This window comes from Frieseomelitta varia, unplaced genomic scaffold (genome assembly GCF_011392965.1).
Source record: "Frieseomelitta varia isolate USP_RPSP 00005682 unplaced genomic scaffold, Fvar_1.2 scaffold_146, whole genome shotgun sequence".
NCBI lineage: Eukaryota > Metazoa > Arthropoda > Insecta > Hymenoptera > Apidae > Frieseomelitta > Frieseomelitta varia.
This window is the reverse complement of record NW_025109150.1, coordinates 540,347-558,598: the sequence shown is the minus strand read 5'-3', so window position 1 is coordinate 558,598 and position 18,252 is coordinate 540,347. Positions and strand designations below refer to the sequence as shown.

General features: G+C 39.1%; 1 protein-coding gene across 3 annotated transcripts in view; it reads right to left on the bottom strand.

Annotated features, from left to right (window-relative positions):
* LOC122534026 (semaphorin-5A) overlaps nt 1–18,252 on the bottom strand; it is a 55,331-nt gene that overhangs the window by 1,491 nt on the left and 35,588 nt on the right. For all 3 annotated transcript variants that reach the window (XM_043664307.1, XM_043664290.1, XM_043664298.1), the window contains exons 3-13: nt 16,648–16,744; nt 9,065–9,272; nt 7,147–7,352; nt 6,975–7,074; nt 5,904–6,103; nt 4,343–4,828; nt 3,510–3,792; nt 2,125–2,497; nt 1,573–1,655; nt 629–1,367; nt 141–346 (exon numbers count right to left, since the gene is read on the bottom strand). In XM_043664307.1, the coding sequence (XP_043520242.1) occupies nt 141–346; nt 629–1,367; nt 1,573–1,655; nt 2,125–2,497; nt 3,510–3,792; nt 4,343–4,828; nt 5,904–6,103; nt 6,975–7,074; nt 7,147–7,352; nt 9,065–9,272; nt 16,648–16,744 (2,981 nt within the window). The remainder of the gene's footprint in view (nt 1–140; nt 347–628; nt 1,368–1,572; nt 1,656–2,124; nt 2,498–3,509; nt 3,793–4,342; nt 4,829–5,903; nt 6,104–6,974; nt 7,075–7,146; nt 7,353–9,064; nt 9,273–16,647; nt 16,745–18,252) is intronic.

Here is an 18,252-nt window from a genome sequence, read left to right as displayed (position 1 = left end):
AAATATTCTAACCAAGTTTTAATGACTAACAACTTACGACTAATACCAGATCCACATCCTTTTACTCAACGTGTCTTCTCGTGTTTAAATTTTTCGTAAACGCGTAAACATCCGCAGTGTAGCAGAGATTATCGACTTACATCCTTCAACGGAACCGAGACGTAGGAGTTTTGTTTGCTGATGTAGTGAGGGCTGCCAGGAATTCGCTGTTGACGCCGCTTCAGATAACAGAAGCTCAACACCGCGGTCACGGCCAAGCCAACCAGGAATCCGACTACGCAGCTGCCCACCACAGCTCCGATAGTTACACCCGAACGTTCTATGCTTGATCTTAGAGCGTTCACGTCTGAAAAATCGTACAATGCACAAACGATACATCAACGTGCAGCAGCGTTTGCTTATCTAGACTGAAGAATGTTCCTGCAAATAATTCAGAAACAACGTCTGCGCAATCATTATCGAAAGTTATCTCGTGCTTTTCAAACTACACATGCAATCACTTGCAAGCGATGAAAATTATTATCAATTATTATCAAGTCATCGCTTAGTCATTAATCTACAAAAATTGTCAACGAGTCTGGGCCATTTCCGAATGATTCAGAAAGAGAATTCGTTCGATCGCACTCACCGTTATCCATGCAATCGGGCAAACAATCGCGGGTCTCTCTGCCGAGCCCCTGGCACAGTCCGTTCCCATGTTGAAGACACTGTCTCTTCCTATGTTGCTGATGATCGTCGTCACAGGGCGTCCAACGCGACCACGAGTCCCAACCGGCCAGAGACTCGCAGCTAGGCATCTCGCAGGTCTCTCTAACTAGTCTCGGGCCTTCGCAACTTTCCGGCCCGAGGCATTCTCTCGTTCGTAAACGCACGCCAACGCCGCACGACACCGAACATTCCGACCAGTCTGTCCAACAGGACCACTGGCCCTCGGTAGCTGCGTTTCCGGCTTGGCTCAACCGACACGGGTGCACGTTGCACAATCTGGTCTGCACGGACAAACCCTCGCAAGGAGGTGACTCGCACTGTCTGATCCTGTGTTGGGAACCTCCGCCGCATGGACGATCGCAAGGTCGCCACGCGGACCATTCGCTCCAGCCAGCTTCCGTACCGAGGTCACCGTACGAATTTTGATTCACGTTCCCTCTTAGGCAAGAACCGTCGTTTCTACAGTAGCGTTCCTCCTCCTTTGCCAGTTGCACCCTGACGCTGGATGGATCGTCGGTCTGAGCACGGCAACTGAATCGGAACCGTTTCTCCACGTAGCCGATGCTTGCGCTCTGAAGGCTGCCGTTCACCGCTAGCCACGGTGTCCATCCGGAGTATCTTTTCGTCTCGATGCATTGGTGCGAGTTGCATTCTTCGATCTGTCGAACAAAAAAGTGGAATAGACGAGAAAGGAAACGAGAGGTGAGCGCGCGATTTTGATGTTACGTTGTTTGGAAGAATTGTCAGTCTTGCGTATTGTATTTTCGATCCATCGAAAACAACTAATCTCGCCGAACTCACGTTCATTTGGATGTCTAAACATCATTTCAGTATTTTATTCGTATAAATATCAATCGTGCTTACCTGGAAGTCGCATCCATTGCACTCGACGGTGGGAGACTTTCGTGGCGAAGGATTCTCGCACGTTCTTCTTCGTATTCGTATTCCTGCAGATCAAACAGACGGGTGTTATAAACGATATCTTAGAAGAAGTGATTATAAAACGAGAGAGCATAAAAATACATAGAAATGGAAGAAATGTTGGTGGAATTGGGACTCTGAATTATCGATGGTGTGAATTGGTTTTGTAAAATATAGAGGCGTGGGAGAAAGTGCTCAAAAAGAGTTTGTACAGGTTTGTAAAGGAAGAGACTCGAGTTTTATGTTAATTTTTTCATTTATTTATTTATCTTATTTTTTATATTTATTATATTTTTATATTTATCTATTTTATTTGTTTATTTTATCTTATTTTCTTTGTTTCGTTTATTTGTCACCACTAGTAGATAAGAAATATATCGTTCATTTATCAAATTATTAAACTGATGTTTTTCATCAAACGTGAAGTTATAAAATTATCATAAAGATCATAAACGATAGGACAATATTTTAGAAAAAAAGATAGTTGAAGCTTACCACCGTTGCAAGGTCGGGAGCAAGCGTTCCAAGTGCCCCAAGATGACCACTGACCGATGGTTTGTTGCGGCGGTGGTGCGACCTTGGCAGGCGTAGGGCACGGTGGAAGATCTATGCAGACGATGTCGTCGTGATCGTGACCAACGCAGACTCTTCCACCGAAAGCCGGTGCTGGATTCGTACACGTGCGCCGACGTGTTTTCATCGCGAAGCCACACGTTTGCGAACACGCTGACCAGGCTGACCAGGCTGTCCAGCCACCGTGAACCGTGCAGTTCGTCACCCTGACCCTAGCTCCTGAACAAGTTGCTCCGCCATGCTGCGGAGGCGGGTTGTTGCAGTCTCGCGTTTGACACTGACAAGTGTCCAACACCTAAAGAAAGGAAAGAAAGGATTCGCTTTCGGTTTGCACTCACGATTATGCGGAACGAAAGAAGACAAGAATAGTGGACTGATATAGTGGAATGACAGATTATCAGAAAGATATGTCACAGCTGAAAATACTCAGGCATAGGATCAAAATGGAATCTAATCTTGGTTTTTCTGAATTACTTCAAAAAAATAGATATGTTAAAATTTGATAATTAGAATTATGTGTATGTATATCTCAGAATCACATTCTAAAATATGTGTTCTTTTAATGTATTTTCTCTAAAATAGAGGTGGAGAAACAAACTGGACCCGAATCAAGGAAACCAGATACAATAGAAGATATAAGTACTTTGCCAAAATATTTAAGAGAAAGGAGAAGGAACGGAGAGCAAAGAATATTGGCTAGAGCGAGATGCGGTTCTACCGAAAATGCCAACAAGTTTTGGGCAAAGGGAGCAGAGAGAGAATGTCTGCTATGTGAAGAGGAGGAAGGAACGTTTTAGCACTGGTCTCAACATGGAAAGGATCCTAGCGGAAGAGGGTGATGCGGAAGCGGTGGTCTGGCTCAGAAAAATAGAAAAAGAAAAAGAAAGAAGAAGAAACAGAAAACCAAATATAGAGACACAACTAGAGTAAAGAAAATATAGAGAAATATATTAAGTGTTAAGGCATTGTGCATATATCATTTTCTATTTCTATTTATAGTATAAGATTAGGTTAAAGTCTGGCACGCAATGCTAGTATATAAGGGAAAAGAAATAACACTTGACAACTAAGGGAATTAAAAGGGAAGACAAAGTGTAAAGAATAATGTAAGTAAGTGAGGTCTATTTCTAGGCCAAAAGGCTGAAATAAAGATTCATTTAACACGTATTTTCTCTACCTTGTAAGAAATGTTTAGAATGAGAGAAAGAGGAATAGTATATTGCTTATCGTAATTAGAGTATTAGAAGATTTGATCAGAATCATCTGATATCTGTGTAATATGTACGTAACGCGTGCTATGGACTTACCGTCTCGGTGTGAGGGTGCAAATGGACGTGTGAATGAGAGTGTGCGTGATCCGTATTGCCATGTTGACACGAGGACCAAGAACTCCAGGCACTCCAACCACCATCCACAGGATCCGTGAGAACAGGACACTTGGTGACTTCTTGATGCCAGTGATTAGCTAGATGGTTTTGCTTCGGAGCTGGAGCGCATTTCATCAGATGCTCGTTCCAACCGCAATACGGTTCCTGAGCGTTCAGACAGGCCTGGCGACTTCGATGTCTGTGGCATTGTGCAGCTGGTATCCTGCAAAAGAGTTAAATAATCAGTTTTCAGTTATACTGGGTTCACACTGTTCGAAAAATATTGTATGCATGAACGAGTAATAAGTAATCAAAGCAAATATGAAAGTGCTAGTACAGTTTGTCCTTATGATACATTTAATCGCACTTTATATACTTTATATATTTAAACAGAAATTAACAATTATACTTGGAATATTACTATATGTAATCAGAAACCTGTTACGATTAAAATATCAACATCACAATCAAATAATCAGAATCATGGAAAGTGATAATTATATCTGGAATGATGTGCCGTACAGCTACACGAGTCCTACATTTATATTAGTACAATATATTTAATCAGAAATTAGTTATTATACTTGGTCAGAATATTAATATACGCAATCAGAAATCTGTTTAAAATATCAATCAAATATCTGTTTAAAATATCACGATCAGTCGCAATTAGAATTATGGAAACTGATAGAGATTTTATCACATAGCCTAGATAGCAGTACCAATAAATATAATAATCCGACTCGGTTCATTCGCTGGAATGTCACATTTACCTCGAGAGGCCGAGCTCGGTGCCGACGTACAGACTCTGCGTGTCTTTCAAGAACTGCATGGTCATCGGTGTCGAGGGCAAGGGACCCCAGACTTCAACGACACAGGTCTCCTGCGTACGCGGTAAAACCGAGATCTTCTTGATCAGGCCAACGTCGGTAGCCACGTACAGGACAGTGACGCCGCGGTGCAGTTTAGTCGGCGTGACGTCGAGTGCGATCAACGTGAATCTCTCGAGTAGAGCTGTATGCAGCGGTCCCAGAGTGGTGCTCTGAACCGCGTCGTCCATCAGCTGGTACCTCTGATTGTCTATGATCTGATGTGGAGCGACGTTCGCCGTGTTGCCGCATCGTTGACGATTCTGATGAGAAACCGGCCTCCTCTCCCAGGCGGCGCCCGAATTCTCCTGGTGCTTGAAAGGCCCGTTGAAGCTCGCGGTGATCGCCGACATGTTGAACGCGCATATCGCCGAGCCGGCAATTCCATTGCTAAAAATACACACGCGTCTTGACTTTAGGCTACTCGCGCCCTTTCTCCCCTTCTTCGTTGCTCCGAAAGAGGCGAAAGAAACAGTGAAGTGAAAAAAAGAAACGAAAACAGAGGATGGCAAGGGAACTAAAGATACGGTGCGTCTCGTCACTGTAAAATCACACCGAAGAAATTTTTTGGTTTTTTGAAGGCGTAAAGCTATTTCCTATCTATGTGTGCAACATGTGTTCGACACGATCCTCGTTGCAATCGGTATTTAAATGATCCTCTCAATAAAATTGTTCACGAAGTTTTGTCATTCTTACGGAATGATATTGATACAATTATTTGGCACTACGAATATTGTATCGCAAGATCGTAATTGACAATACTTGGAAAGAGAAGTACGATTCACATTCAAAGGTGCGAAAGTTTGCTGCCTTGCGGATATTAGTCGATCGCGATTCATTCGGAAAAGTGATTCGATTTGAACCACTTGCGCTGGAATTTTTTGCCCCAAAATTACTATAATACTTTCTCAGTTTTAAGTATATTTGAATACGGAATACGCAGGATAAAGTAAATAAATCTATTACTTCTCAATAATTTTTATCTATAGTGATGTATAACACCGACGAGTTGAAATAGAAATCGACGAATTAATTGTATACGGCCTCGGTCGCTCGTTATGGTCCGCAGTCGGTTGCCAGCGCAATGGGTTAAATCGTCGACAACTCATCCAAAATAAATACACATAATTTTCTCATAATGCTCAAAGTGTGCAAATGTACCAACCAACCACGAATTCATAGCTACGTTCGAAGAAATAATTCGATTGAACTTTATCGGTTCGCTGGAAACTACTTAAAAAAAAAAAAAAAAAAAAGGAATAGACCTTCCTGTTCAGCGCAGCGGGCCCTTCTTCGTTCGAACAAAAATCTCGGGGAAATTGTACGTACCATTTTCTCACGTGTTCCTTCGCGAGCGAATGTGTAGCGGCGCAGACATGAAGGAGAAATGATTAAACGAATGTGAGACGATACGCGCGATGCTGTACAAAGTAACGCACATGGGGAGAGACAGGCTTGTACTTACATGGGCGTGGTGAACGTCGCGTAAACGATGCCCTCTTCCGGATGATAGACCGCGCCCTGAATCTCGTCGTAGTAGAAAGGAAACTCGCCAGGTAGAGAACAATTTAATCGCGCCTTGCTAAACGTCGTCCAGACCTCTTTCATCATAATTTGACCACCGCGGTCATTCTTACACACCCTCGCTATTCTCGAGTAGATTTTCTGAAAGCAAAGCGGGAGGAAAGGTTGATGGTTTGGATGATGGTGCACGGTGAGACACAAAGATCGGCCAAAGACATTGCACTGTGGCTTGGCAAGCGGTACTTCGTGGTTAGAGTTAATTAATAAAAAAAAAACAAAAATCCACTGGTTTCTAGAGTATCATCAGACTGTTCGTGAATCGTTACGTTATCAAAAAAAAAAAAAAAAAGAATACGAAGAGTAAGAAAATGTTTCTTGTCGTGTTTTTCTAGAAACGAAATACTCCAGGATTTGTATATGGAGTATTCTCTGTTTAGTCTTTTAATTAATTATTCGCTCGACTTGCAGAAAGGACATCCTTTTTTCCTTTCGTCTTATAATTAATTGGAAAGATTGGTAAGATATCGATGTCACTTTTAATTATTTATCGACTCGAAACATAAGTCGCTATCAACTTTGCATTGTTCGTAAGTTTGAAATCATTCGCAGTAGAACTGCATTTATTTGAACCAAATTTTAGTCAATTATTTTTACCAAAATTAAACGAATATTTGCTTCTTGAATCCATTTATCTGAACCTGAACTCCTACGTGAATAAAGAGGATTCAGTGGATTCTCATTACGCGAACTCCCGATTGCATAAATTATTTACCCGTCGATAGATTCAGGTAAGCGAAAATTCTACCTTTAATTTCGAACTATATCTCCCACTTAAGACATTAAGAACTTCATTTAATTTTCTCCTTTCTGGTGACAAAACTTGAGAAAAGAAGTACTCGTGTACTCTCGGAACTTTGAACCTGCTTATCGCGAAGGTTCATGGATAAAAATCTCTGTTCGAACGTTGGCAGCTAGATCACTGTCAACAGATCGTTCGTCAAGAACGCGTTACCTTGCCGCAGTTGATGTACTCGACGGCCGATTCGCGAAATAAAAAGTACACGTGGTCCTCCGTCTCGAAGCTGCCGACGAACTGCGGATCGTTCAGCCATCTGAAAGCGGTATTGTTCGTTGTACAAGTGTAAGCTGACGGAGATTTTTGACTTTGTCGAAGCTCGACTCACCTGGAGTCGTATTGGTGAGTGCGAAGATTCGGCGAGGCGAGCGTTCTGCATATGGCTGGATCCGCGCCGGAAAAATCGGTCGGCGCCCCGGTGAACAGGCCGCCTGTTGGCCCCCTGGCTAATAACGCGGTTACGTTCGCGTGCGGCGAGTAAGGACACATCGCTACACCCGACATCTCGCTTGTCACGCTGCTGATGTTCTCGATCTGCGAGAAATCGAATCGATTTTTAACGTGTTACGTGCAAGTGGGAATAGATACACAGGGATACAATTTTTTTTTTTTTTTTTTTTTTTTGAGTTTGAAAATTTGAAAGTGTGGAAAGACAAGTCAAAAATGTACGATGCTTCGTTTTCAAGAAGAATGATCGAATTTAAGAAATGATTTTTATAAATTTTATAAGTACGTAGAATCACTACTTTTTCAGTTATACTACCGGATTGGAAACATTCTCTTCTATCGTTGGCAATTGTATAATATTCTTTTTATAATTTTCTAATTCCAAACCCATTGAAAGTCAGAGAATAATTAATAAATAGATATTTTATTTTATCATAGATATTTCAATTTCTTGAAATTTCACAAAATCGTAGAGTCTAGGTGGAAGATGCAACGATAAAAAAATTATCAAATGAATTTTCTTTCATTATTATTAATTATCAAACGAACTTTCCTTTCAGACTTCTAATATTAAAAAATATAATTTCGCGTGAAATAAAAATTGAAATGCTTGCCTTTAATTAAAGTTAAAGAGTTAGACAGCTTATTTAAATCGTATTAATTGCAAGCTAAGCTTCAATTAACTGTCGAAAGAAGTTGATAAGCTAACAAAAAATACTAATCTGTTTTCGACACAGAGTGCACAGAGTTGCGTTTAAATCACATATTTTTATGCAGTTTTATGCATTTTATGCAATTATAAAATTCCCCGTGATAAAGTTCAAATTTGCATAAAATACATACGATGTAAAAAAAGAATATAGTGTGGTAAAACACATCTTCTATCTCCCAAGATATTCCTTTTTTAATTACATTCTCAAAGACACAAATTTGCATGAAAATCTGCGTAAAATTCTTTTTGCTCGAGGCTTTCGAGAATATCGACTGGCAATTGTTATTGAATAAGAAGTGAAAGGTGGTTTTAATAAAAGATCGTAAGATTTAAATTTCCTCTATAATCTCAGGTGCAGCCATATCATTCTTGAAGCTTTAATTTATGACTACCATATATCGAGACTACGGACGTTTATGCAAATTGACGTTTTACGAATGCAAAAAGAAAAAAAAGAAAAAGTAGAATCTACGCAGACAGTTGTCGCCAGATTTTATTATTAACGTGTTTCGCGCATAGATTCTGACATTTCTAACTTGAAACAATTACTAGACTTCGAGAGTTTCGTGCACTTGTAACAATTTAAAGTTCAAAAGCAAAAACATATGAAACACACGCAAATATACAGAAAATGGAGGCACGTTCGTTTAAATTTTTGCCAAGTGAATTCGTTCGAATTCTTTTATATATACTGATAAAAATATATAAAATATATAAAAATATATATCAGAGAAGTATCGGCGCAACAATTGCAATAAAGTTCCACTTAAATAAACTCTGTTGCGGGACAACATATACATTTCACCAATTCCCCGCTTTCCTAACAATTTTCGTGTGATAAAGAATTCAGATTGAAATTTAATTTCCCTAAATACAAAACCATACTTTTTAAAGATACAAAATTCTTCGTAACACGTGCATATAAAATCACGTGCAATTTATCGTGTCACAATGCTTTTTCATCCTCTTGCTCCAACGTTCTCTGATGGAAATTTTATGCTTTTCACGCCGATAGTTTTCAGTGTTAATTAGATAGTGTTCATTTTCATTCGTAGAATATCCTTCGTCTCTGATCCTCCCTGCTTACCTCTCTCCACGTGCACCAAGGGCTGAACGCGTACGTGCCGCAAGTGAACAGGCTCTTTCCATTGGTGAGCAGAACCTTCACGTAGTTGCGACAGTCATCCACGCTTTGGCCCTTGTTCTGACAGGTGTTGCTCTTATCGTCCGGGGCTGGCCAAGTGGCGTGCTCGAGCGGCGTCAGCGAGGTTAGCGTCAACCGGTACAGATTATCTCTGGAATCGCAACGATTTCATTTGGTTTTCATTTGGCTACGAACGAAATCGAGGCCCGGCCGGTTGGCTTTGTGGGACGGCGTGGGACGGCGTGTAAAAAGCCACACGGCTGCCGGCGCGACGACAGAGAAAAAGAGAGAGAGAGAGAGAACGACCGAATGGTTCGCGCAATCACGCCGCAGGAAACTCGCAGCGAAGCATAAACGGCGCCTACGTGGGCGCGCGCCGCGACTATGCGCGACTACGCGCCGCGACAGTCGCGCCAAAAGCGATCGTTAGTCGAGCGAAGCGGCTCCGCGGAGATCGGATCCGCCACGCCGATCAACTCGAGAACATTGCGTTTCGTTTCCCTCCTTTTACTTTTACAGGAATGTTACGCGTTTCGCGTGCTTAAATATCATCACGTCGAAACACAAAAAATGAAGAGCATCGGCAAAAGAGGTGTTCTTCGAGCAGAGCGCAATGAAGATGGTGGTCAAAGGACCAAGTGAAATTTTTCCCTGCCCGAGTCGAAATTGCTAATTTTATTTTCTTACGTACGTGTGTGTATAAGAAGATGAAACTGTAGAATAAAATAAAAAGAAAGTAAAATAATCTTGTATAAAATATAACGATATCTTGTATCTCAAGGATTTCGACGTTTCTCGAATATGTTTCAGATATTTTCTATATTGCTTTCGTCACGAAAATTTATAATGAAGTGTTTTCTGAATAAAACTTGAACTTGAAACCTCTATTCTCAAAATCCTCCGAAGCATATGATTACAGCGGGAGCATATTACGATAAATTATCCAACGAATTTCTCACAAACCGAGAATGTTCGTAAAGTAAATTTTTTTACAATGCAAAACAAGTGTAATTTATGAATATAACATTTAAAAGATCCAGAATATGGTACTACTTTCTATAACAATTAATTTTTCTCTGAATGAATTACTCTCTCAATTATTTCCAAGAAGGCTCTATTCTTTCAGTCATAATCCCGAAACAAAAAATATGGATCCGCACAAAAATACTACGTGCGTATAATAAAACTTTTGTTAGTCTTATTCTACTATCTTTTATTATACGGAACAACAGAAAATCACTATCTCGGTGAATCGAGAGGACGACCTTGTCCCTCGACACGTTCCGGATAAACGAGGCTTACGTACGTTTCAAACGCACGGGTCCGTTCGTCGGAACATGCATCCACTGTAATCACAGTTTAATCCTGGCATCAACTGAACGAGGGTTTAACCAGCGGCGATTGACGTCGCGGATGAGCCGCGCGCGAATTCGAGAAAGTACGCGAACGGTCGACTCGAGGGTCGAGTAGGCACGAGTAGGTACGCAAGAGTACGACGACGTACGGGCAATCCTATTGAGACAGATTGCTTCCTGTTCGTTAAACGAATAGGATGGATCGTTCGGCGACCTCGTTCTCGTCGAACGAAACTGTGTCCAACGACTCGCGTTTGTTACGCGTCTAGTGGAGGAGTTCGATGGCCGTACCAGAGACGAGCACCGAGTAAGTGTCAATTGTGCGATTGATGACGAAGTCTTTCAACGAGAAAGTTCTACAATAATAATAAAAATCTGTAATAATAAGTAATTGACGAAACAAAATCATATTACAAAGTTCAAATGATGATTTAATGATTTAGACTTATTTTACAATTTTAATATTAATAATGTTGTCATTTATATTAATAATAATATTATTATTAATATAATTTCATGTAATTTTAATTTAATAATAATAGTTGACGAAACAAAATCAATTGCACGTATATCCAAATATAATTTAGTTTTAGACTTATAATTTTAATATTAATAATATTGTTATTTATATTAATATAAATAAAATATAATTTCATATAATTATAATTTAATAATAATAGTTGACAAAACAAAATCAATTGCACGTATATTCAAATATAATTTAATTTTAGACTTATTTTACAATTTTAATATTAATAATATTATTATTTATATTAATAATAATAATATTGTTAATATAGTTTCATATAATTTTAATTTAATAATAATAGTTGACAAAACAAAATCAATCGCAAGTTCAAATATAATTTAATTTTAGACTTATAATTTTAATATTAATAATATTATTATTTATATTAATAATAATATTATTTTTATTATTATATTTCATATAATTATAATTTAATAATAATAGTTGACAAAACAAAATCACTTGCAAGTATATTCAAATAAAATTTAACTTTAGACTTATTTTATAATTTTAATATATTTCAATATAACTTTAATATTAATAATATTATTTATATTAATATTAATAATATTATTATTAATATAATTTAATATAATTTTAATTTAATGATAATAGTTGGCAAAACAAAATCAATTGCAAGTTCAAACGTAATTTAATTTTAGACAGTATATCGTTAATAATGATCTTTTAAAATATTAGAAGAATTTAGTTTTCTCAACTAAAACTGAGCGAGAAGTTCGAGGTAAAATTGAAAAAATCGACTCGGTTGTACCATTATTTGCTGTGTAAAGAAAAGAGTAATATTTCTGCCATTAATCTTATGTATGTAATATACCAAACAATATCGACTTTTTCTCTAGGACAAACTATAGACATCTGCATCTAAAATGTATCTTCTCAATGTTCTTCAACACTGTAACATTGTATTTCTTTGTACATTCTTTTATCTACGTATCTTGTATCTTGTTGAATTCGTAACAAATATTTAAAGTAACAGGAGTAAAGTAAAGTATATAAAAAAAAAAAGAGAAACAAAAAATTAGTTCCTCATCAATCTCAAGAAGGAACCGCCAGTTTTCAGCAACGCGATCCTGTCGCGATATGCACTCAATAATATACCATTCAATGACGCCACGGTTGCCGAGCACGGGAATCGGACTAGAAGAATGCAAATCGTGGCGCCGTGTCGCGTGTACACCTTTTCCCTCCTCGTGCCGTTTCTACGAGTCGGGCGTTTTCACTCGCGTTTTTCTTTCAATCGACTCTCGATCGCGCGATCCGTTTTGGGAAAGACGTCCACCAGGACGATTTCACCGAGTGCCGATTGCAACACCTGATTTCACGTACTTTGAATCGACGTAGCTGCGAATGTTTGTTTGTTCAATTTATCCCACGACAAGTGAGAAATTCGATCTAACGATAAATCTGAAATAATTTAATCCAATGGTAACGAACAATCTTATGATAAATATGATAAAAAAAAAACGAACTGTATCCGTCCCTTGACACAACGGTGAAAGTCATACGCAATACAAGGAACGAAGAGTTAATGCAATTTTCTGTACGACGTAGCGACATGCTGTTAAATAAATTAATTTTCGAATTGAAAATGAACGAGTCGACGTAGCGAGTCTCCATCGCCAATTCGCTAAGGTAAAAAAGAAATGCTAATAACAAAACTTAATCTTGAAAAAATAAATAAATAACAGTAATAAATAAAAATAATGTTTAAATTAATAAAAATTACTCAATGTTTAAATAAACATTATTTGGTACTTAACCACTTGCGCTGGCAACTAGTTCGCGGATCATAACGAGCGACCGAACCGTATACAATAAATCGTTGCTCTCTTTTCCCTTTTCTACTCGTCGGTACGACATCACTCGATAAAAATGATTGAGAAATAATAAACTTCATCATTTGTTTTACCTGTGTTACATTTAAGTATACTTAAAACTGAGAAAAATTGTTACAAAAGATTCTCGACGTGCGCGGCACGTCATTCCAGCGCAAGAAGGCACCACTTGCGCCGACAACTGATTGCGGACCATAACGAGCGACCGAATCACATACAATTGATCCGTCGCTTTCTTTTCGAACTTCGTCGGTATGATATATCACTGGATCGAAATTATTAGAGAAGTAATAAATTTGTTTTGCCTATTTATAGTTTGTTTTACTTAACTATACTTAAGACTGAGAAGGCATTACAATTTTGGGACAGAAAAATTCTCGACGCGCGTGGCACCGGTGTTCTCTTCGGTTCGCTTCACGCTTTCGTGTCTATGAAATAATTGCGTTCAAATTGCCAAAAGCTAATTCAAGATCCAAGATTTCGTTTCGAACACGCCGAGGGAACGACCTCACATTTCCTGCGACTTTTCTCCCCTCTCGGGAACGAGACAGGCATACGCGCGCCCATTTCGTCGACCAGTTGGCCGCGTGTACGTGGGTTGCGGTTAATAACTAGCTATTCTATTAATAGAAGGTAAGACGAGGGCGTACGCTCCTTTCCACGCTCGATTCGATCGGTGCCCCGATCGCGAAAATCGATCACCAACGTGTTCGCGCGTTCCTCGACGATTTCGAGAGGGGCGATCGAGTGGATGGAATGCGGCTGCTTGTCTGTCTTGTCGCGGCGAGGCCCTCAGGTGCAGACGAGGCGATTCTTTTTTCGCGCATGTCGCCGCTGCATTATTGAATCGGGGAACGATACACACCGCTAAAGAGAAACTAGCTTCGTCGCTGGACACCTGGACAATAGGAAATAGCGATAGAATCGAAACGAAGGTGATCGAATGTACGTGAGAGGACAGTGAAAGTGGAAAATTCGGTACGAAATTTTTTCTTTTTTTTTTCCTCTCTCATCCGAGGCTTTTCGCTTTGGAAAATTTGGACAAACATGTACTTCAACTTGGCTGGCTTTGGATCGAGCAGGGGCAGATAATCGACAAGGAGTTGCTTCACGCGTAAAGATGAATGTAGAATGAAATTTTTCTATCTACGTAGGACCCATTTCTGACATTTCTTTAAATAAAAATTTAACTTTCTAATTTCTTTCTTTCATGGGCGTCATGTTCTTTCTTTTGGAGGCTTGTTAAGATAAGATTATGCGTCACAGGGGTGGGGCATCAGGCCGAAAAACTGATCTAAAGCCTCGTTTTTAAGGCTGGACACGATACAATCCATTATCGATGCAAACATCTTATTTTAAATACGTCGTTACTTCTTCGAAGGGTATTCAATTCAAGAATTAACCAATCGACAATTAGCTGAGGAAATATATTGCTTTCGAACAATCTTTTCCTATTCTCGGCAGTAAAATCTGTTTCGAGAATCTCGTCAAAGAATCATTCAGTGAATCCACTTCATACTGAGAACTTTTCCATTTTCCTCGAGGCTTCTTTGAAATCGTTGTGCACGCGTTCTATTTATCGAAATATTTCTAGGAAAACCCAGAAACAAGTACAGCACAAACATCCAAAGATTCATTTTGTACATACAATAGCACGTAGAAATATTTCCTAGAAATATGTGATTAATTGCCATTACGATATCACTATCGCAGATGGCCTAAACTGTTGAACACAGTTCCCGTATTATTAATAAATTACAAGTTTAACTGAACACTCGCTCGTCTTTTATTCAATCTCAGTTTTATATTTTCCATCGCTAATAATTAAATTGCCAATATTTACGCAGAGATTCATATTTTTCATGAAGATAATTCCAAAGAAAAATTTGTAATGACGTGTAATTTACTATATTTTATATAATTCTTTTAAACATTATTTTTATTTTATAATTTTAAACGACATTATACAATTTTAAACATTGTACGCAAATATCAAGATTTGTTGAATTATTATCGTTTAACTCTGATACTCTCTGATCATAAAGAAGAAAAACTTCAATTTCCAAAACGTTGATGAATCTCTGCTCACTGAGAAATTTCTCTTTCAACATTCTTATGCACGAATTTTGAATTTTTACAATTTTAGAAGAGAAGAAAGAAAAGCGCCCTCGCTTTCCGATGTAAAATCATCTTCGAGAGCAAAACGAACTCGCGACTATCAAAAATGGAGGAGCTTCGCGCTTTAAAATGAGACCAAAGTGGATCGTTGTATGATCTTTTCTTGCCAAGTTTATAAATTGTCGACGATTTTTCGTCGCTGTTCGCCGTAAATGCAGAAAAATCCGCAGTCTAGTAACAACAGTAGAAGGTCTCTCGAGGATCGATGGGAAACTGGGATGGGAGAAACATATTTTCGAGTGGGTTTACGTAAAAGACCAGCAATTTGGCGAGCAGCCAAAGACGCGCGGGCTCCCGTCGACGTTTCTCTTTCGTCGAAAAGAAATAACCGGTCGACGACTCGGCGAATCGCCAAACCGCCGTCGTCTCTCGATCTCGCGATCGGTCTCGATTCTTCGCATTCGACGCGCGTTGTTTCTCGATCGCGCTTCCGCGTTCGTCTTCTTCTCGGAACTCTTAGGACTTAGAAATAGACGAAAACCTAATAGGAATTGGAAACGACATGCAGCGAGGTCGTAGAATCGCTCGATATTGATACTGGTTAACCACTTGCGCTGGAACGACGTGCCACGCGCGTCGAGAATTGTTTCGTCCCAAAATTGTAATATTTTCTTGTAATAGTTTTAAGTATACTTAAGTATAATTAAGTAGGCGAAACAGTAATTTCTATCCAGTGATTTCTATACCGATGAATTCAAAGAGAAAACGATTTATTCTACACGGTTTGGTCACTCGTTACGGTCCGCAGTCAGCTGCCAACGCAAGTGGTTAACACTAGAACCATCAGAGTGGTCAAAATGGCAAATTTATAATTTTCAATAGACATTTCACAGATGTGTAAACGATTTAAATGATTTTTCGTAAGATACATAAATAAAATTTCTTGATACTAGTTAACACTAGTTGGAACTACCAAAATGGTCAAAATGGACAAATTTATAATTCTGTTAGACATTTTACACAGACGTGTAATCGATTTAAATGATTTCTCGTAAGATACATAAATAAAATTTCTTGATACTAGTTAACACTAGTTGGAACTACCAAAATGGTCAAAATGGACAAATTTATAATTCTGTTAGACATTTTACACAGATGTGTAATCGATTTAAATGATTTCTCGTAAGATACATAAATAAAATCTCTTGACACTAGTTAACACTAGTTGGAACTATCAAAATGGTCAAAATGACAAATTTATAATTTCTGTTGGACATTTTACACAGATGTGTAATCGATTTAAATGATTTCTCGTAAGATACATAAATAAAATCTCTTGACACTAGTTAACACTAGTTGGAACTACCAAAACGGTCAAAATGACAAATTTATAATTTCTGTTGGACATTTCACAGATGTGTAATCGATTGAAATGATTTTTCGTAAGATATATAAATAAAAGTTTGTACGCTTTCCACTATGTTATAAAGTTTCCCTATTTCTTGGACTTCGATGTCTCTGGTGGAAATTGTATGCTTCAATCTTTATGTGCCGATGGTTCTAGTATTAAAGAACAGCAGGATTGGAGTAAAGGCAAGTTTGAGATGAATTTGAGTAATTTTTTGGTATTCGAAAGCGATGTGTCTCAACTCTAGCCGATACACGTACCTAGCGCCAACGACAACCTGTTGTCTAGCAACATCGAACAGCAGTTGCGAGTACGTGGTGACTCCATCTTGTTGGAACAGGTTAGCATCCGCCAGGTCTGAAACAATAATTCAATCGCTGTAACTGCAATCTTCTTGTTCTCTGCGTTCGAAGATTATTTTTAAACTTGAAATCCTTTATTACAGAAAGTAAATATCTAAGAAAATAGAGAGGAGACAAAGGTCAAAATTAGTTTCGACCCTTTTCCTGCCAGATTTCATTCAGATTTAAAAATCTGCTGATTTAACAATCGGTCGATCGGTGACGAATTTCTGTGCTCCAATTGCAAATTTCAGATTAAAAATCATAATCACGTTATTTCCGCGAATTGCCAATTCTCGTCAATTAAATTTCACAAAAATCATCCCTCTCCATTTAAGTTTTGTTTCAGCAACCAACTCGTTTTTTGAAATTTTCTTGAAGTCCTTTACTACAGAAAGTAAATATCTAAGAAAATTGTACAGAGAGGAGACAAAGGTCAAAATTAGTTTCGACCCTTTCCCTGCCAGATTTCATTCAGATTTAAAAATCTACTGATTTAACAATCGCGGTCGATCGGTGACGAATTTCTGTGCTCCAATTGCAAATTTCAGATTTCAAAATCATGGTCACGTTATTTTCGCGAATTGTCAATTAAATTTCACAAAAATCATCCCCCTCCATTTAAGTTTTGTTTCAGCAACCAACTCGTTTCTTGAAATCTTCAAGACAATAACAAAAACCTTCGACTGTTACTAGTGCAAAGACTCTCCCCTGATACAAAGTACAGCACTTTACGCACTTTCTCGCCAACAATCCCGCAATTAATAAAAAGGAGAAAGAGAAAAGGACGCAGCAAAGGAAAATATGACAAAGGTGGGAACGAAGATCGCAAGCAGTGCCACTCAGCAGCCTCTCTTCGAGGTTCTCTCTTCGTTTCGACGAATTCCATCGACGTTGCTCTTCCGCTTCTTGCTCGCCGCGCGTGTGTCGCCGCCGTGATCGCGATCGCGATCGTTTCCACGTTCCGAGAACGAGAGGATGTGAGCACGGGCCGTTTTTCGCTTCCGGACAAACTAGTTTAGCGACTAGTATTCGACGAGCCGCGAGCAGCTTCTTCCTAGCTCGGCGGATTTTCTAGTTTTTTTTTTTTCCGTCGCGATCGAAGCGAGCTGCGGATGCTGCTGCGTGTGTCCGTTCACGGTACCTCCCCGATACCAGCGGCGAAAAAAATCGACCAACATGCTCGAGGACTTTTCTCGGTACTACCACCAACGCGTAACCAAACACGTTCGCTCGGCCTTTCTCGTCTCGTTCGCTCGGGAAGGCAGCATCGCGTAAAGCAGGACGCGTTTCATGCGTCTCTCTCTCTCTCTCTCTTCTCTCCTTTTTGCACGTACATCACACACGTATACGATATTTAACGTAGTGGTTAATTTCATTGAACTTTTTATTAAACTGGTCGTAAGTATCATCCGTTATATTTGTAGCGGCCTAGAGTCCCTCGAGTACGAGTTTCGAACACTCACTCGTACAAGCCGCAAGTGGCTGTGCGCCTAGCGTCGAAGTCAACCGATATTCGATGTT